Source organism: Salvia splendens, unplaced genomic scaffold, assembly GCF_004379255.2.
Source record: "Salvia splendens isolate huo1 unplaced genomic scaffold, SspV2 ctg677, whole genome shotgun sequence".
NCBI classification, from domain to species: Eukaryota; Viridiplantae; Streptophyta; class Magnoliopsida; order Lamiales; family Lamiaceae; genus Salvia; species Salvia splendens.
The window spans coordinates 1,538-22,437 of record NW_024599342.1 but is presented as its reverse complement, the minus strand read 5'-3'; the positions used below and the strand labels follow the sequence as shown (position 1 = coordinate 22,437).

The 20,900-nt window shown below is 38.0% G+C and overlaps 2 protein-coding genes and 1 pseudogene across 2 annotated transcripts; all 3 read left to right on the top strand.

Annotated features, from left to right (window-relative positions):
• Positions 1-932: 932 nt before the first annotated feature.
• On the top strand, positions 933-4,851 carry LOC121790943 (annotated as a pseudogene).
• Positions 4,852-7,809: 2,958 nt separating this feature from the next.
• LOC121790942 (SNF1-related protein kinase catalytic subunit alpha KIN10-like) lies at positions 7,810-9,919 on the top strand. The gene is made up of 6 exons (XM_042189034.1): positions 7,810-7,996; positions 8,602-8,969; positions 9,076-9,204; positions 9,283-9,453; positions 9,528-9,623; positions 9,717-9,919. The coding sequence occupies exons 1-6, from the start codon at positions 7,810-7,812 to the stop codon at positions 9,762-9,764; spliced, it is 999 nt and encodes a 332-aa protein (XP_042044968.1). The 3' UTR covers positions 9,765-9,919.
• Positions 9,920-18,559: 8,640 nt separating this feature from the next.
• On the top strand, positions 18,560-20,216 carry LOC121790941. The gene is made up of 2 exons (XM_042189033.1): positions 18,560-18,798; positions 18,880-20,216. The coding sequence occupies exons 1-2, from the start codon at positions 18,689-18,691 to the stop codon at positions 20,093-20,095; spliced, it is 1,326 nt and encodes a 441-aa protein (XP_042044967.1). The 5' UTR covers positions 18,560-18,688; the 3' UTR covers positions 20,096-20,216.
• Positions 20,217-20,900: the final 684 nt, after the last annotated feature.

The following is a 20,900-nucleotide window of genomic DNA, read 5'->3' as shown; positions in this document are numbered from 1 at the left end:
AAACCAAATGTTGCATATTTATTGGGACGGAGGGAGTATGAAATAAACTTCTATTCTCATTATTGTTCCAAAAACCTAGTACTTTAACTAGGAAATTATCTATTTAGCTCCGTTCAATCTTCATGTGCTCTACAAACCTCTTGATAGGAACTTAACCCCTGTCAGAAACGATGTCACGGTGTATCTCAGAAGTTGAAAAAAAAAGAGAAACTAAGAGCATCCACTATAGGCGGCCTTCCTCAATAGCCCCGCCCCCTTTTTTTTATCCACCGCCCCAATTTTTTGTCCACAACCCTAATTTTTTGTTTCCGCCACTATAGGCGGACACTTCCAATAGCCCCGAAATTTTATAACCAATTTTCATTTTAATTTTTTCATTTTGTTTTTAAATCAGCGGAATTTTATAACCAATTTTTATTTTAATTTTTTCATTTTTAGAGAGTGAAAGTGTAGATAGTGAATGAATGGAGAGTGTGTGAAAATAGTGAAAATGGATGGTGGAGGGGTGGTATTTATAGGAGAAATTTTCGAAAAAAAAAATAATTTCTCGGGGCTAAGGTGCGCCGGCCGTCGCCCCACTATAGACCGGCGCGCCTATCCCCCACCGCCCCGTCCTCGCCCCCTTCCCGCCGCTACCTCGTCCGCCCCACTCTGAATCATCCGCCCCGGGGCAGACGTTCCAGCCACTATAGATCGCCCCCTCGTCGATCCCTCCAAGCCGTCCGCCCCTTTCACCTATGTAGATGCTCTTACGCTAAAAATATAAAAATAAAAAGTTGATGGATAATTGACAACACAGGTCAGTCTAATTATTCAAATCGGTGCATTGCATTAAAAATATCATTAAAATATCGACGTAAATATAGCTGCGATTTCGGACCAATAGAATGATTGGAATCAAAACAACTCGAGTCCAAGAAAAGGCACATGCACCCGCGACCCATCTGATCGTGTCCCTCCTCTTAACCACAAAAACCTGCAAACACCTCAGAGAGAGGAACGAAAAACGAGGTTTCATGTTTCAGAATTGCTCAGAACAGGAGAGAGAAACAAGAGAGATGTAGCCGAGGCCGATGATATTATTCAATAAAATTACATAACAATTCAATAAAGAATTAATAAAAAAACCCCTTCCTTTTTGCATGAGGTGTATGGGTTGTTCTAGATGACATATTCACAAATCATCCCCTAAATATCTAGTGTGTGTATCCTTTCTCTCCTTCAGCTTTGAAGTTTGAGCTTTTCTCCAACCCCACAAACAAACGTAGTTTGAGAAAGCAAGGAATTTGAGAGAAAAAAAAACTCTTTATTCAAATAGTATGAGTAATTGGTTGGGGTTTTCCCTCACGCCCCACCTCAGGGTTGGCGGCGGAGATAGCGGCGCCGAAGCGGCGGCGGAGGACAACAATGGCGGCGGCGGCGGAAGCGGTTGCTTGCCTCCTCATATTCCAGCTATGCCTTTGCGCTCTGAGAATTGTATACATTTGTCACCTTTCTCTTCAATTTCAAGATTGCATTTTTAAGTTTCCTTATTTTTAATTTTCTTAGTATTTAAAAACAAATAATTCTTGGGCTATTTGTATGTTGGAGATTGGTTGTATGTCACCTTTCTCAGATGTCAAGATTGCATTTTTAAGCTCCATTTTGTATTACTATTGGAAATTGGATTTTATTTCACATTTCTCAAATTTCAAGACTGCATTTTAAGCTTTCATATAGTATTTCTTGATTTTTGAAAATCTTACTTTTTCTACAAAAATTCTTGGGATATTTGTAGATTGGGAATGCTTCAAGATTGCAATTTTATGATACATATATATCTTGATTTTTTTATCTTTTAAAATTGTTTTGGCTATTTTTAGATTGGAGATATGACAATGAGATGAATGGATCAAACCCAAATGAAGAAGAAGTCCCAAAATTCGAAGATTTCTTGGGCTGTTGCTACTCAAATTCACCTCAAAATGAACCGGGGGAGATCAACATGAACATGCCGCCAAATTTCGATGATCAGAAGAGGGAAGAAGGCTTCAACAACCCGCCTCTGTTTTACCCGCCGTATCAGTACGGCGGCGGCGGCGGTGGCGGAGCTTACTTCGGCGGCGGCGGTGGAGGGCTCAAGACATGGCTGGAGAAGCCGGCGGCGGAGGGCGGCGATTTTCAGGCTCTTTCTCTGACCGTGCATCCGAGCTCTCAGGTGGTGGCGCCGCTGCAAGCGGTGGCGGAGGGGAAGAAACGGGCGGTGGCGAAGTCCGGGGCGGCGAAGGAGGCCGTGCCGAGAAAATCGATTGATACCTTTGGGCAGAGAACTTCTCAGTATCGCGGCGTTACTAGGTAGAGATTTTATCTGATTTTATTCAAAATTTAGAAGAAATAATTTGATCTTTAATCAGTTTTTAAACTTTTCTGAGTTAATTTTTTGAATTTTTTTTATCTAATTTTAAACTTAGACTTGATCTTTAATCAATATATTCATTTTTTGGGGGTTAATTATTGTTATTTAGTAATTTATGGAGAAAGATAAATGTGTTGTAGGAAAAGATCAACTGGCAGAACAAAATTAGAAACAAAATTGGATCTTTAATCAGTTTATTTTTGTATTGTTAGAATTTTTAACTAATTTCAAAGAATGATTTGATCTCTAATCAATTTATTAATTTTTGGGGTTAATTGTTTTTATTTAGTTATTTATGGAACAAAAAATGTGTTTTAGGCATCGATGGACGGGTAGATATGAAGCTCATTTGTGGACAATAGTTGTAGAAAGGAAGGGCAGACAAGAAAAGGAAGGCAAGGTGAACAAAATTTGATCTTTTTAAAAAAATTTATGCCTATGAATATGTATTTCACTTTCACAATGTTGTACTAGCATTCTTGGTTTTGATTTGGACTAACTCTGGTTTTGTTCTATTTCCGGTTTCATTTCCGCGAAAAAATAGTGTACCTTGGTAAGATCATGCTGTCTCTGCAATTGAATTTAGCATTAGAGTATTTTTGTGTGCTTGTGGAAATGTTCGTGTTTGTGTTTGTGACGTTTTTCGTGTTTTTACATAGGGGGGTATGATAAAGAAGAGAGAGCTGCTAGGGCTTATGATCTTGCTGCCTTGAAATATTGGGGACCAACCACTCACATAAATTTCCCAGTATGTGTAGTTTCTCCTTACGTTTTGTTTGTGTTTTATGATTGCTCGTGTAACAAAATCATACGCGAATCAGCTAAGCGACTATGAGAGGGAGCTCGAGGACATGAAGAGCATGACTAGGCAAGAATTTGTAGCCCATTTGAGAAGGTTTGATGCATTTCCATGACATGGTTTTCACGTTTTCGGGTTCGATTTTGATTTCTTGTCTATTTTGCAGGAAGAGCAGCGGATTCTCGAGAGGGGCATCGATGTACAGGGGAGTAACAAGGTGGTTTGCAAGAATTTCTGATGTTTTTTGTTGCAATGATCCTATGTAACAATCAAGAATAAAAACAAGAACAAGAACAATCATTCATGTGCATTGTTGAGTTACAATAGACAATAGTACTATAATTGAATAATTCAAAATTCAATAAATTTAGTAGTAGTATGGAATTTAAGACACACCACCAGAGTGGTCTTTGTCTGTTTCTTGCATACATCAATTTGGTTTGGTGTAATCTTATTATGGTTTGCAGGCATCATCAACATGGGAGATGGCAAGCCAGAATTGGAAGAGTTGCCGGCAATAAGGACTTGTACCTTGGTACTTTTAGTAAGTGTGCTGTTATTTTCTGTAGCTTCCAGTGCTTGTACCTCACAAGTCACAAGTCCACATTGAAAAATAAATGCTCTCTCCTCTCGTAAGTCATACACTTGCTTTATTTAGGACCTGTCTCATAAATGCTAGAATCTTTGAACAATGCTCCTTAGTTTGCATCCCTAGGTGACAAATGATGCCTATTTGTTACGATCGTCGACTGTCTAAATACGATAATACATCTCGTGTTTCACTTGTGGTTGGTTGCGTAGGGCTTGAATTCGCACTTTAGAACCGACTAAAATATGATATTATATTACATCTCGTGTTTCACCTATGGTTACGATTTACGAAAAAAAAAAATGAGTTGCAAACTAAATTTTGAATTCTACTTAGGCACGCAGGAGGAAGCTGCGGAAGCCTATGACATTGCCGCGATCAAGTTTAGAGGGACGAGCGCGGTCACAAATTTCGATATAAGTAGGTATGATGTGAAGAGGATCTGCTCGAGCTCGACCCTGATAGCGGGCGACCTTGCCAAGCGGTCCCCGAAACACCCGGGGCTTGTGGGCGTTGAAGACTACAACTCTTGCGCTTCGTCGGCTTCGCCTCAGGCTCCATTGTTGATAACCAATGGCGAGGAGAGAGGCGAAGCTGAGGAGCTTGCTGACATGATGTGGAATGCCAACCCGGACGACAATCGGGCCACCAAGGATGACGCGCAACCAGGCCAGGGACAGGGGAGTGGGGAATCTCCGGGCCCACACATGAGCCCGCCCCGGATGGACCAGGTGATCGGAGATGGGGGTGGGTATTCGCGGGGGTATTTCTTGGAGGGGCAGAAGTACGTGGACGTGGGGTGCGATCTCGGTGGTTCGGGCCGGGCCGGGCCCGATGTTGGACTGGTGCATGAGGCTCCTACATTTGCTTTGTGGAGTGAGTGAATGGTATTCAGACAAGGCTTAGATCATGATAGGGTTGGGTGTTAGGATTTTGTCAACTTTTGTAGGAAAATACAAAACTTATTGTGGCTCAAGTGTAGATGGGAAAAAAGGGAAGATGATTTTGCAATGGATGATGTCTTTTTTTTGTGCAAGTTGAGAAATGAAACCAAGTTTTTGTTGGTTATTGAGAGGCCAATAGTAGGGCTAGTGTATATTTAAATTGGAATAGCTACTTTGTCTTGATAGTGTACATGTGTTCACACAATCAATCATATACTAAGATTTGAAAATTGTACCTATGATTTAATCAGTATCTTCAATTGTAAGGTTCATAAATATGTGAGCACTTGCAGGTCTATATATCAACCTTTTAAACTTAAATAATTATTTGAATAAATTATGAAATTTTAATTTGCTTGCAATCGTCCTCACAACATTTTATAAATTAGTACTCCTTCCGTCCCACATAATTTGACCCAACTTTCCATTTTTGGTCGTCCCACATAATTTGACCAATTTCACTTTTACCATTTTTGGCAGTGGACACATTCCACTAATCATTTCTACTCACATTTAATTATAAAACTAATATATAAAAGTGGGACCCACATTCCACTAACTTTTTCAACTCAATTTTCATTACATTTCTTAAAACTCGTGCCCGGTCAAAGTCTTCCAAATTATGTTGGACGGAGGGAGTAGTATAGTATTTTGGAATTTGAATTTAATAGTTATATATTAGACTATCTTTCACGTGCCTAAATCAATAATACTAAGAACATGAATTTTTTTTTGTGTTGTGAATATGTGTATCTATATTATCCAATGAGTATATATAGATGTGTGTGTGTTTGTGAAAGAGAGAGAGAAGGAGAGGGCCGTCTTAAAATGTGTGCCGACTGGTCATAAACCTCAACCCCATTCCAACAGAAGGCCATCATTTTTTTTTGTCGACTTTGACAATTATTAATGAACATAAGACGATTGATTACGCTCTCACAATAATTGTTTCTCGTTTCTGAGGTACTACTATTAATAAAGTTTTTCTAAAAATACAAAATTAGCTTGAGGAATATCAAGAGTATATTAAGGTGTAATATTATTGTAGTACTATAAATTTGATAGTTCGGCATTATTTTTAAATAAAATTACAAAATAAGACATTAAGTTAGGAAATAATATACACATTAAAATAACACAATTTCCCACAAGGTAAATAATATCTAACAATTGGGGATCCTTGTATAATCTTTTATGATACTGTGGTGTGATTTGTTTCCTTGTCTAACAGTATCTAATAATATCTAACAATTGGGGATCCTTCTATAATCTTTTATGATATTGTGGTGTGATTTGTTTCCTTGTCTAACAGTATCTTCTATTTACAAAATAGAGTGATCTATAAAAATGGTCCATGAATTATGAATTTATCTCGCTCATAGTCACTGGATTTTAAAAATATCGCCAGACAATTCTGGACTAAGAGTTTATCTCGAAATTGGTCATCTTGCTATTTTTTCAGTGATGTATTAAATCTGATATTATTTCAGAATTATCATTCTTCTTCCCTCTTGTCATCTTTCACTTTGTTTCTTTATTTCAATATTAGATTTAATTTTATAAAATAAAATTAAATTTAGATTTTCAAATATCAATAAAATTTTATTAATTATTAAAATTATTAAATAATAAAAAGTAATAGTTTTAATCAATATTTGATAGTGTCTAATATTTAATCAATAAGGTATGCGGCCAACTTAGTTTTAATCAATATTTAATAGTTTTAATCATAAATAGATCATATAACACGATTATTCTGAAATAAATATGCATCTAATGTAAGACTAATATAATTTTTATTTATTTATTTGAAAATAATCAAAATTAACTAGAAAATTTAAACAAAATACTCCTATATAAAATTTGTAGTCAACTTCATACTATATAATCACAAGCAATTATAACAACCGAACGAAGGCTAACTAGAATAACTCTTATTTTTCCATCATTATTAATATTATTTTTCTATACTTCTTCTATTCAACTGAATATTATATTAAATAAAAAATAATAGTTTTAATCAACATTTATAGTGTCCATGAATAATAATTTTAATTAATAAAAAATTATTGATATTTAAAATCAAAATTTAAAATTTAATTTAATAAAATTAAATCTAATATTAAAATAAAGAAACAAAGTGAAGGATGACAAAAGGGAAGAAGAATGATAATTTTAAAATAATATCAGATTTAATACATCACTGAAATAATATCAAATTTAAAATGTTCAATGAATATAAATAAACAAACTGAAAATCCAGTACGCGACATTTATTTCAAGGAGTTCAAAATTAGAAAAGATTTAACAGGAGTATTAATATATAAGTGAATGTGAAGTTTATTTATCGTTTATAGTAGTAAAATAAAATCGAATGGAGAGAGAATTAAACTCTATGAAAGTAATGGATGGGAGTGGGATTTGTTGGGCTTGAGAGAAAAGATGGATTCGAGCCCACAATCTTCTTTTATATTGTGAAGACCAATTTCAAAACCTCAAATGCCAAAATAAAATTTTAAATAAATGGGCTGACAAGATGTAGCTCATGTTCTATGCGTATTAATTTATATATGAATTATAATATAAATAAGGAATGATATATTTTGTTTTATTAAAATTGGAATCTTGTGTAATAACTGATACCTATATTATTAACTAAAGTAGGAAATAAGAAATCAAAAAAAAAAATATTAGACAAGATCATCGGTACAATCAATCATAATTAACAAACGTCAAAATTAATTAAGCTCAAAAAATAAGATTTTAGGTTAACGAGTGGAACGCTATAGCCTATAAATTTAATTTCCTTTTGAAAATAAAGGTGATTGAAAAAAATTGTGACTACCGCCTAACCATATTTCCATCATTACGATTTATTTCTTTTATTATTATTTAATTTGATTTCATATTATTTCATATTTCCATCATTGCGATTTATTTCTTTTATTACATAGTATTTTATTTCCTTGGTTATAGTATGTCACTTATTACAAATATGTCTGTGACATGATTACTAATTTGCTCAAACTCTCTCTATTTTCAAATCAAATCAAATCTCGTGAATTTTGTGTTTCTGATATATATGGAGGTTTTCAATCCACTTGGGAGGAACTACAGAGTTGGGAAGGTGATTGGGCGTGGCACCTTTGCAAAGGTCAGAATTGCGCAACATGTTTTGACGGGAAATTATGTAGCTGTTAAAGTAATTAATCTTCGGGAGATGCAACAAAAGGGTAACTTCGTCAATCGTCAGCAAGCTGAAGAAAAGGGTAAAAACATTTAGATTGCACTTGTTTTATTAATGCTAAAATGTACCCTTCGTTAGCAATTGCCAATTTTCCAATGCTTGTTGCATGAGAATGTCATATTTTTCAAAGATCATGAATTGATAACACATGTATACCCTTTGTTTTTATTTAGATTCTTAATAATGATTTTCTCAGTTCAAAAATTATGAATTTATAAAATATGTGTCAGTGGCGAAGCCACGTATGTATGGGCGGGGCCCATGAATTTGATAGTTTAGTACAATATATATTTCACAGAAAGCTCTGCTTTTTTATATTTTTATTATATATTTAATACATTTGTTTATTATTTTGTGTATTGAATTTTATCTATGATGAGAAATAACAAGTGAAATTAAGTATAATATTTATGACTTAGTAAGTGGAAAAAGGACATAAACTTCCTCATTATCCATCTTTCTCTCGTAGCTCCTTAGGTCAGAGCTACTTATCAATAATTTGGGCTCGCTAGTATAAAAATTTAGGCTTCGCCACTGATATACACACCCTTTGTTTTTTTAGATTTCTAATAAATTCAAAAAAAAATGTTTCTTTTTTGTTTCTAAGAGTGAGTGAGTTATATGCAGTGAGACAAGAAATACAATTAGGGAAATTGTGTGTGCATCAACATGTGGTGCGCGTCTATGAGTTTATAGACACACCAACAGATATATATATGATCATGGAGTACATGGTGCAAGGTGAGCTCTTCGATCACATTAGTCGAAAAGGGAGGTTGCCAGAAGACGAGGCTAGACAATATTTCCAGCAGATTATTGCAGGAGTGGAGCATTGCCATAGTAAAAATGTCGTTCATCGCGACCTTAAGTTGGAGAATTTGCTTTTAGATGGACAAGGCAACGTGAAAATTGCTGATTTTGGATTAAGCAACATTATGAGGGATGGCAATTTACTAAGAACAACTTGTGGAAGCACAAACTATATTGCACCTGAGGTTGCTTTTACTAATTCTTTTAAATATATTTGTATTTATTTAGGTTAGGGATTAGGGTTAGGGTTAGGGTTAGGGTTAGGTCTAATTAAGTTAAGTTAAATGGCAGATTCTTTCTGGGAAGCATTATGGTCATGAAGTGGATATTTGGAGTTGTGGTGCTATTTTGTATTCTCTTCTTTGTGGGACTCTTGCTTTTCATGATCAAAATATTTGCACACTATGCAACAAAATAACGGTATATATTTATGTACTAAATTATGCTTTCAATTGAGATGTATCATTATATACCTAGCTAACTTATGATCAATTTTAGACTGCAACGTACGCTCGTCCGACCCACGTGTCTGCAGGAGCTCGTGATTTGATTGAAAGGATCCTGGTGGTGGACCCTTCGAGGAGGATAACCATTGATGGTATACGACACCATCCTTGGTTCCAACCGAATCTTCCTCCCTATTTAGCTCTCAATGCATCTCAACCTACGGTAACAAATTAATTAACCGTTTTGTTTACCACAAGTTTCAAAAAAATTAATATGCAATTTGATTATCGTTGCAGCTGCAGCTTGATTATGAAATCATTGAGAAAGTTGTTGGGTTAGGGTTTACGAAGGGCTTCATTATGCTTTCACTGCATACCAACGTACAAAATAATGTATGTAAACTAACAACTCTCTAATCGAAATTATTTTAGTTTTAATGAAAAATTCTTACAATACTGTTAATGATGGCCTCAACTATGGTGCAGGCTGCCGTTGCGTACTATATACTATTGGACAACCGGGTCCGGGCCTAATGCAACTTCTTGATGCGGCTTGGGTTCATCACTATGTTTATTTACTTGTCGCAAATAGCTTCTAATTAACATCCATTTAGATAGATATTTGTTAGGATTTTATTTTGTGTTGGAAATACCAAAAATCGTTATCTATTAAACATGTTTTGTTTTAATGCGTACGTTTTTAATTTTTCTCTATAATCTCAATGTTTGTTTAATGACACTTATGCTATGAAAGTATTGGGTGTTGATTTTTAAATATAGATACTCCAAGCTGTTTGGTTTTGATTGAGAGTTTCATAAAAAACGATTCATTTTTAGTAAATATATGCATCCAATACTATCACCAGCTTGGATTTGGCCCATGGTGGTGTACCTTTGCACAAATACAGTATTCATTGTAGATTTGTAGGTGTGTAGGATAATATTACAAAAGTTTTATACTGTTTAAAAATTTTCCTGCAGATTATATGGCTACTCCCTCCGTCCATGAATAGGAGTCATGTTTCACCATTTTGGTCCGTCCGCGAATAAGAAGTCCCGATTCATTATTTCTATAAATGGTAAAAGGTCTCATATTCCACCAACTCATTCCACTCACATATCATTTAAAACTAATATATACAAGTGGAGTTCATATTCCACTAACTTTTTTCCACCCATTTTTCTTAACATTTCTTAAAACTCGTGCCGAAAAGAAATGAGACTTTTATTCGCGGACACGAAGGGAGTATATACTAAAAATTAAGACAAAGGACACCAAATTCTTTTTGGTTATGAGACAATTGAGAAAATTATCCAAAGTTATGAATATGATATAATTGACTAGTATTTTATAAAGTTAGTAATATTTTAATATGATTAATTTTTGCCTAAATTAGTAGTACTCCGTACAACATTAAGATATGCAAAAGATCAGTGAGCTGAATCCAAAAGCAAAAGCAAAAGCAAAAGCAAAAGCAAAAGAGAAAGAGAAATTCAAATCGTGAGAAAAGCAAAATATAAATTAAAGAGAAAGGGAAAGAAAAAGAGAAAGAGAACAAAAGACAATACAAACTTTTAGGAAAGCAAAAGACAAAGAGATAAAAGGAGATTATGTTATTGAATTAATTAGTCGCGAAGTTTTGTACTACTATGATTCTTCTATTCCATTTAGCAAAGAACGTTATTTAATGTTATTTACAACTCTAATTAATTGTCTTTTGATATATTAAACTACTTAATAGCCTTTAACATTATAATTTTACTCTCCACGACTCTATTCAATCCAAACCACTAAATAAGAATATTTACTTGATCAACACAAAATTCTCTGTCGCACTTTACAATTGGATTGATATAATTGATACTCCTTCCATCCATGAAAAGTATGAAATATTTTCTTTTTAGTCAATCACTGGAAAAATACATGAATTTTCTAATTTGTAAACTCATTTCTCTCTAATGACATGAGACTCATTATCCACTAACAATATTTTAAAAAAATTGTCTTTCTATCTCTCTTTTACTTTTTCAATTATTCATAAAAACTCGTGCCGAACCAAATGTTCATACTCTTTGGGGACGGAGTGAGTATAATTTTTACTCACCAGGTCTTACTTAGTGATACTGTCATAGTCAGTGGCGGATCCATGGGGGGCAGGAGGGGGCGGTCGCCCCTCCCCGGCGGCCAAGAGGGTCGAATTTGTCCTAAGGATTGGCCGGAAAAAGCCATGGTCGCCCCCTCCTGTTGGGTCGTGATACCGCCGATCTCACACACGCACGAACGAGGAAATAAAGCACGCAAACGATATAACGTGGTTCGGTGATAATCCACCTACGTCCACGGAGAAGATGACCGGAATCTTATTGATGGAACTCTCAATACAAGAACTTCACACTCACAATCTATCACTCTAAGCAAACGCTAGCTAGTGCAAGAATTCTCTTCTTATTGTGTGTGTAATCTGTGTTCTGCGTCTCTCACTACTGAGCTCTATCGAGCTATTTATACAAGATGCAATCAAGAAATAAAATCCAACTAACTCTATTTCCCAAAGTTAGTTATAACCGCTGCTCGGCTAAAACCGAACTGCCATTCTTGGTTAGCAACCGAACTGCATTTCTCGGCTATCAACCGAACTGCCTTTCTCGGTTATCAACCGAACTGCCTTTCTCGGCTAGCTCAAAGCCGAGCTTTATTTCTTGATCTCTTCTCGGAGCTGCCGAGGCTCCACCACTCGATCACAACCGGACTCAAAGCCGAGCTTCATTTCCGAGCTCAGAAGCCGAGCTCCAGTAGTTTGCATGGACACACTTTCACAAATCTCCACCTTGTCCTTGCAAAACTCCATCAATATCTGGATTCCCTTCTCAATCCTTGTTACAAGCTTCAACACTCCACAATCTCAACCAACTTCAAACAATGTTTGAATTTCGAAGTTGGCAGAGATTTTGTCAACATGTCTGATGCATTTTCTTCGGTAGGAACTTTCACCACATTGATCTTTCCACTTTGAATCTCATCTCTGATGAAGTGTCTCCTCACATCTATATGCTTCGACCTCTCATGGAACATTTGATGTTTTGCTAAACATATAGCCGAGTTGCTGTCACAGTTAATCTTCACTGCTCCCAGCTTCATTCCTAAATCTTCCAAGATTCCTTGCAACCATTTTCCTTCCTTTGCAGCCTCAGTCAGAGAAATATACTCAGCTTCGGTTGTGGACAGTGCAACCACAGACTGCAAATTTGATTTCCAGCTGATTGCTGTGCCATATAGTGTGAAGATGTAACCACTCTGAGACTTTCTGTTGTCTAAGTTAGCCGCATAATCCGAGTCACAGAATCCTTCTAGGACTTCCCTCTCCTCAGACCAAACTCCACCACCAAACTTCAAGCCAACCATGACAGACCCTTTCAGGTATTTCAGAATCCACTTTAGTGCTGCCCAGTGATCCCTACCTGGATCAGCCATATATCTGCTTGCAACGCTTATGGCATGAGCCACATCCGGCCTTGTACATATCATCAAGTACATCACACTTCCCACTATATTTGCATAGGGTATCCTGCTCATCTCTTCTCTATCTTCAGCTGTCTTTGGCATCTGTTCTTTACTGAGTTTGAAGCAGCTAGCCAATGGAGTGGATACTGACTTTTCACTCCTTACCTGGTATTTTTCTACCACCTTTCTGATATAATCAGCCTGAACCAATTTCAGTTCTTTCTTCTTTCTGTTCCTGACAATATCCATACCCAAGATTCTCTTGGCTTCCCCAAGATCTTTCATATCAAATCTCTGCTTCAACTCCTCCTTGACAGACAGCAGCTCACTCTTGCTTGATCCTGCCAGCAGAATATCATCCACATACAGCAGTAGATAGGCCAGTATTAGATTTCCACTTCTCTTGACATACACGCAGCTATCAAAACTGGATCTCTCAAATGCCATCAATTCCATCTGCTCATGAAACTTCTTGTTCCACTGCCGGCTGCTTTGCTTGAGCCCATATAGGCTTTTCTTTAACAAGCAAACTTTCTTTTCTTCTCCCGGCTTCTCAAAACCCTTAGGCTGCATCATATAGATCGTTTCCTCTAGATCTCCATGCAAAAATGCTGTCTTCACATCAAGTTGATGCAGCTCCCAGTTGAAATGAGCAGTCATGGCCAATAAGATCCGAATGGAAGTGTGCTTCACCACTGGAGAGAACACCTCTGTGTAGTCAATACCCTCTACTTGTGTGAATCCTCTAGCAACCAGCCTTGCCTTAAACCGTATGCTTTCAACTTCCCCCACCTCTACTTTCTTCTTAAACAGCCATTTGCAACTGATCAGCTTCTGAGTCCCTGGATCAGTCACCAAAATCCAAGTCCCATTTTTCAGCAAGGACTCTATTTCTTCTTCCATGGCCTTGATCCATTTCTGACTTTCCTTGCAACTCATGGCTTCTTCATAGGTTGAGGGTTCTGAAAACATGAGTACTTCTGCTACACATAGAGCAAAGAAGCTCATGTCATAATCTGAGAATCTGCTAGGTAGGCCTGCATTTCTTCTTGGATTTCTTCTGGCCCCTTGAGCTGCAGCAGCTTGCTGCACTGGTGACTCCTGCTCACCTGTGTTCTGAGTATGTTGAGAGCTAGTTGCTCCACCTTCTTCTTGATTTCCTGTGATCACAACATCCTCATCAGTGTCTGTTCCAGCAGATTCTCCACCAAACTCAAGGTTTTGCATTTCAGAGCTACTGCCACCACCAGAGGGCTTCCCATCATCTTTAAATGGCATCTCCTCTTCATTGAATGTCACATCTCTGCTCACAATGATATTTCTGCCTTCTCTATCCAAATTCCACAATCTGTATCCTTTTACCCCATCTTGGTATCCCAACAACACACATTTCTTTGCCCTTGGCTCCAATTTACTCTGCTTAATGTGTGCATAAGCAGCACACCCAAACACCTTCAAGGCTGAGTAATCACCTAGGCTTCCATACCATCTTTGATCTGGGGTCTCATTGGATATAGCAGATGATGGACACTTATTGATCAGATTAGCTGCAGTAGAGACAGCCTCTGCCCAGAATCTCTTTGGCATTCCAGAGTAGAATAGCATGCACCTCACCCTTTCTAGCAATGTCCTATTCATTCTTTCTGCCAGCCCGTTCTGTTGAGGATTTCTTGGCACGGTCCTATGCCTTCTTATCCCTTTCACCTTACAGAAACTATCAAACTCCGCAGACAGAAACTCCATGCCATTATCAGTCCTTAGATATTTAAGCACTGAGCCCTTTTCATTCTCATATCTAGCATGCCATTCTCTAAATTTTTCAAAAGCTTGGGACTTCTCTCTTAGAATGTAAATCCACACTTTTCTTGAGTAATCATCTATGATGGAGATGAAATACTTACCTCCACCTATGGATTCAGTTTGGGATGGCCCCCACAAGTCACTGTGGGCATACACAAATGGGGCTGATGAAGTGTGTTTCCCACCAGAAAATGGCAGCTTCTTTGCCTTTCCTAGAATGCAAGATTCACATTTCTTTAGGCTGTCTGATGCACTTAACTTCATCACTCCTTGTTTAGCCAGCTCTCTTATGCCTTTCTCACCCACATGTCCAAGCCTGGCATGCCATAGATGCAGGTCTTCTGTCTGGGCAAGATTCACAGCATCAACCACGGTTTCACCCAGCAAATAGTATAGGCTGTTCTTTCTCTGGGCCTCCATCACAATTCTGGTGCCTTTTGTTACTGTGAGGATCCCATCACCAGAGTTGAATCTGCACCCTTTTGACTCTAGCATTCCAAGAGATATTAAATTTCTCTTGATTTGAGGAATGAATCTGACTTCTGTGAGAGTCTTCATACTCCCATCCTTCATCCTCAATCTGATGTTCCCAATGCCCTTGACATTGCACACTTGATCATTTCCTAGCATCACTGATCCTTCCCAAGCTGATAATTCTTGGAACCAAGATTTGTGTGAGCAAATGTGGAAGGAGCACCCTGAATCCATGATCCAGCATTCTTCAATCTTGGCCCCTGAGTGGATATTCAAAGCTTCATTATCTTCAACATCCTGAGCCAGATCAGCAGTCTCTATGTTCCCAGCCTTTTCTTGCTCTTGTTTCCTCTTCCAAGCAAAACAATGCTTCTTTAAATGGCCCGGTTTCTTACAGTAGTGACAGCTTCTCTTCTCCTTCCATACTCCACCTTCTTCCTTCTTCTGGAACTTCTTCTTGGAACCCCTTTTATTCTGATTATTTTTCACATGCAGACTCTCAGCTACTGGATCAGTTTGTTTGTTATTAGCCTTCTGCGATTCCTTCATCTTCAATGCAGAATGAATCTCTTCATAGGTGACCTTGGTTTCTCTTCCAAGAAGCACTGCATCCTTGAAGTGCTCATAACTTTTAGGCAGGGAATTGAGCAACATCAATGCCTTATCCTCATCTTTAATGACCTCATCGATATTCTCAAGATCATCTATGCATTTCCCAAACTCCTCGAGCTGTTCAGAAATGCTCTTCCCATCTGAAAACTTGAAAGCAAGAAGCCTTTGCTTCAAATGTAACCGGTTCGCCAGAGACTTGGTCATGTACAATGACTCAAGTTTCCCCCATACTCCTGCAGCCGTCTCCTCCTTGGAAACTTCCCTTAGCACCCTGTCCGTGAGGTTCAAGATCAGGGTGCTATAAGCCTTATACTGCATATCTTGAAGCCTTTGCTTCTCCTTTTCATCAGCATCAGGTTTGCCTTCTTTAGCGTCACCTTCATTCTTCAAGATATCCCATAGGCCTTGCTGCATCAAGATGGCCTTCATCTTCAGCCTCCACAGCCCAAAATCGTTTCTCCCGGTGAACTTTTCCACCTCGAACTTGGCTGTAGACATTTCTCAAAACGAGCGGTGGGCAATCGCCAAGATCAGCTTATACAACGGAACCTCTAGACACGAACTCACCCAGAAACCAATCAATCGGCAAATCGTGGAAGTCTTCCCACAGACGGCGCCACTTGTTGGGTCGTGATACCGCCGATCTCACACACGCACGAACGAGGAAATAAAGCACGCAAACGATATAACGTGGTTCGGTGATAATCCACCTACGTCCACGGAGAAGATGACCGGAATCTTATTGATGGAACTCTCAATACAAGAACTTCACACTCACAATCTATCACTCTAAGCAAACGCTAGCTAGTGCAAGAATTCTCTTCTTATTGTGTGTGTAATCTGTGTTCTGCGTCTCTCACTACTGAGCTCTATCGAGCTATTTATACAAGATGCAATCAAGAAATAAAATCCAACTAACTCTATTTCCCAAAGTTAGTTATAACCGCTGCTCGGCTAAAACCGAACTGCCATTCTTGGTTAGCAACCGAACTGCATTTCTCGGCTATCAACCGAACTGCCTTTCTCGGTTATCAACCGAACTGCCTTTCTCGGCTAGCTCAAAGCCGAGCTTTATTTCTTGATCTCTTCTCGGAGCTGCCGAGGCTCCACCACTCGATCACAACCGGACTCAAAGCCGAGCTTCATTTCCGAGCTCAGAAGCCGAGCTCCAGTAGTTTGCATGGACACACTTTCACACCTCCGTCGAAAAAATTTAAGAGAGAAGAAAACTCGTGAACTGACCGAGCAGTGGAGAATGGTCCAAGATCAGAAGGTGACTGGAGATGAGAATGCTATCGGAATATGACGACAATGGAATTGTCACCGGATTTGGAGATTTGAGGGTCTGCGCACAGAGACTAAGGGAAGAAGATAACATATGAGTTGGCTGCATATGTTGGGCATACTACATTAATAGACAAAAATAAAAAACTAGAGGGCTGCACTATAATTTATTCGGCCTATTAGAAATTTTGATTAAATAGAACAGATTTCACAGATTTATTTCTCCACTTTTCAATAGAGTTATTTCACTAAAATAATTACTAGACTTATTCCTAGAGATCTTCTACTTGAAGTCTTAAACAATGAATGAAATTTACACAATAAATAAATATTACTATGAGCATGTATTAAATATATATTAGTTGATTATATTTTATTGATTTCATTTTTAACAAATTTATTAAAATTTAAATTATAATGTATACTTTTGTAACCATTTTATATAAACTAGTTTCATAATCAAGTCGAGTTTTTGAAAGAAAGCTTTAGCAATTGTATTGTTCACCGTGAATTTTGACAGAATTATAAATATTTGGACCAAAAGTTAAGACACTTGATTTATCTGACTGAGAAAAAAAAATTTGAGCAAAATGTATGGGATTAATTTTAGATTTCAATCGGATATATCAAATAGTAAGAAAATACTATGATGATAATTATGAGCGAAGTTGTCGTTTGCATGTACGAGAAGATGCCTAACGACGTACATAAAAGAACACAATTTCGCCCCCTCCGAAAAACATTTCTGGATCTGCCGGTGGTCATGATATTCCTCTTTTTCAACAAAAAAGAAGATTGAGTGAGTACATGAAAAAGACAAAGACAAAATGCCAAAGAAAGAGGGAGAGATTCTTTGACTGATGTCATAGTTGAGTGATACAATATTCTTTGCTGTGGTCAGAAGTTTTGGGGTGGATCCTCTGCAGTGCACAGCACTGCTGTGCTGTGCTCAGAAACAATTTTTTAATAATAAAAAAAATTATTTTTTATTCTTCCTGTGAGCACAGCACAGCAGGGGATCCAAATCCGAAGTTTTGTTTGATTTTATTGTCGGTTTGAGCTAAATGTTGGCTATAAAATGTTTTGAGAGATGGGATACCATGTCATATTATTTCCAAAACTAGTTACTACTACAAACAAAACACATAATTAATGAGTGCGATAGAAAAAAAGATAGAGATGGAGGATGAGGAGAAGGAGATGATTGATCATTGGAGCCACAAGCATCCACTTACTCTGGTGGATACCATTGGAAGCGATAGATGTTATGGTTGTGAACGTTCATTTAGTAGCGGAGAGCAAGCTTATGGGTGCAGCATCCCGGGATGCGAGTATTCGGAGCTATTACACGAAGAATGTTCAGCGATGGCGAGAGAGATACGACATCCATTGCACACTCAACACATACTCAGCCAACGCCACAGTCAAGAATTATTTAGGTGTCTTATCTGCGAAGGTATTATTTATAGCATTGGTTACAAATGTACAAGCTCGGGATGTGGCTTCGAGGTGCACCTTATGTGCGCGCACGACAAGGGCGTGGTCGATGCAAATCACCCCGAACATGAATTGAAGCTGTGGAGGAGAAGATGTTCCTTCAAGTGTGACGCTTGCGGCATCACAAGCAGGGGAAGCTCCTACACATGTATCAAGGGTGATTGCCAATATTGGATCCATGTGAGATGTGCTTCATTGCCTCAAACTCTCAAAAGGGAAGACCATCATCACTCTCTGTCTCTCTCTTCATACATCCCACCTGAATATATCAAATATAATTACAAGTGTGATGTGTGCAGCAAAGCTTTGCTGCTCAAATATTGGATATATCATTGTCAAATATGTAGGTTTATTGTCCACATCAAATGTGCCTTCAACAAGCCGCCCCCCCCTCACTGAGTATGATTTATTTTTACATCATTCATGTCATTACTTTGTAGTAAGTACTCCTAAATTATTATTGTTTTACTATTATGCAAGTGCATCCATCGGGAAAGACATAGTCCGTCTTCCAATGAATGAGGTGGCCGTGGAACTAGTTACACCGTTTGTGATGAGACAAAGAGGAGGAGAAGTAGGAACATTGATACCACCCTTCCTCATCCCTGCTACTGCTGTTTTTGATGAAGAGGATGAGTTGGTGAATATGAAATATAAGTTCCTTCATCACCAACATCACCTCACTTTAGTCTCATCCACATCTCAACACCCTCAAATCCTAGGAGAAGAAGAAGACGAGGAGAACTATGGAGTGAGATGGGAATTGATATGCGATGGGTGCATCACTCCTATATCATCATCATCATCATCATCATACTACTATATGAGTTGCAGTGAATGCAAATACAATCTTCACTTGGCTTGCTTTCACTTGCCGCCTCAACTCTACTCACTTCCACTCCACCAACACGATGATCACCAGCTTGTTCTCCAATCTTGTGACAAACTTCAACCTTGGAAGTACCAAGATTGCGATGTCTGTGAGTATCCTATGAATGGGTTGTTTTACAATTGTAGAGAGTGCGAGTTCAAAGTAGATATCAAGTGCGCTTGTATGCCGGACACCATACTTCACGCAGCTCACCCGCAACATCTCCTCAAGTATGTGACTCAGTCGGATCTAGGCAGGGATATCAACCGAAGGCGCTTGTCGTGTGCTGCTGGTTGTGGCCAACACGTAGACTGTTATGATTGTTACAGGTGCAGCAACAGTTCATGTGATTTCATTGTGCACGTCAAATGCGCTGTGCTGCCGGCATCAGTCAGCAGCCGTAGATGGGACGAGCACCACCCGCTTCTGTTGACGTACGACGCCACTCTCAACCGTCCTGGCGATTTCTACTGCGATCAGTGCGAAAAACAAATGAATCCCAGGAGTTGGATGTATCACTGCCGTGCCTGCGATCTATCCTTCCATCCACGATGCTTTATAACTACATCCGGATGGTATAGAAACAGCAAGATGGGTCAGGAATATGATGTGAATGCAGAAACCCATCCACACCCTCTCACCTTTCAACTTCTCACCACAAAACGCCGCTGCGACTTTTGTCATATTAATAATTATGAACTTCAAGGATTTTACTGTGCATTATGCAACTTCTTCATTTGTTACAATTTCTGCGGGAAAGGCATGATCGCAAAAGGGGACTTGAAGGCAGTTGATTTAGGGAAATTATCTGTTTTAGATCATTAGTTCGTTCATTACATTGTGCTGTGTTATGTTTAATTCACTTAAAGTACTACTATTTGTTTTACATTAAATATGAATGTGAAGGATTTTACTATGTACAAATTATCTATTATGATTGTTACAGGTGCAGCAACAGCTCTTGTGATTTCATTGTTTAACTCAATAATTGAAACTGTATTGTTTCTTTCATAGTTGCAATTCATTACTCCCTCCCTCTGTCAGTGAATCGTTTTTTCATTTTGGTCCGTCCGCGAATAGAAGTCTCGGTTCATAATTACTATAACTCGCTCCACTCACATATCATTTAAAACTAATATATACAAGTGGACCCCTATTCCACTAATATTCTTCCCCCCACTTTTCTTAACATTTCTTAAAACTCATGCAACATAAGAATGGGACACCTATTCACACACGGAGGGAGTAACTTTCATAAGAAAAAGCATGAATAGTTGTCGGTATAAAGATAACGGGACTAGGACGACAACAATAATCCACATATTATCATCTTCATGTGATTAAATTACATTTCTCTAATTCCAAGAATACAATCAATTCCAATCAAATCTATGAAATAGTTGGAGAAAAATTACACAGAAGCTATAGCATTAATATATAACCTGCACACATGTTGCAATTTATGCACAGAAATTGTTTGACGAAATGCTTGATCAAAGTAATTCTGAGTGAAAGATAAATGAAATAGCATAAGGAATTCTACACGGAGCTAGAAATGAATCTAAGTGGAAGCCATATCATAGTTCCGGAAGCTAAAAAAGGAAGTCATACCCATGGCTGAAAATAAGTT

Coding starts and splice junctions, on each gene's coding strand:
- LOC121790941 (XM_042189033.1), top strand. CDS start 18,689: ATGTGTGCAGCAAAGCTTTGCTGCTCAAATATTGGATATATCATTGTC. Junction 18,799..18,879: donor AGCCGCCCCCCCCTCACTGA/GTATGATTTATT, acceptor CTATTATGCAAG/TGCATCCATCGGGAAAGACA.
- LOC121790942 (XM_042189034.1), top strand. CDS start 7,810: ATGGAGGTTTTCAATCCACTTGGGAGGAACTACAGAGTTGGGAAGGTG. Junction 8,970..9,075: donor CAAACTATATTGCACCTGAG/GTTGCTTTTACT, acceptor GTTAAATGGCAG/ATTCTTTCTGGGAAGCATTA. Junction 9,205..9,282: donor CACTATGCAACAAAATAACG/GTATATATTTAT, acceptor GATCAATTTTAG/ACTGCAACGTACGCTCGTCC.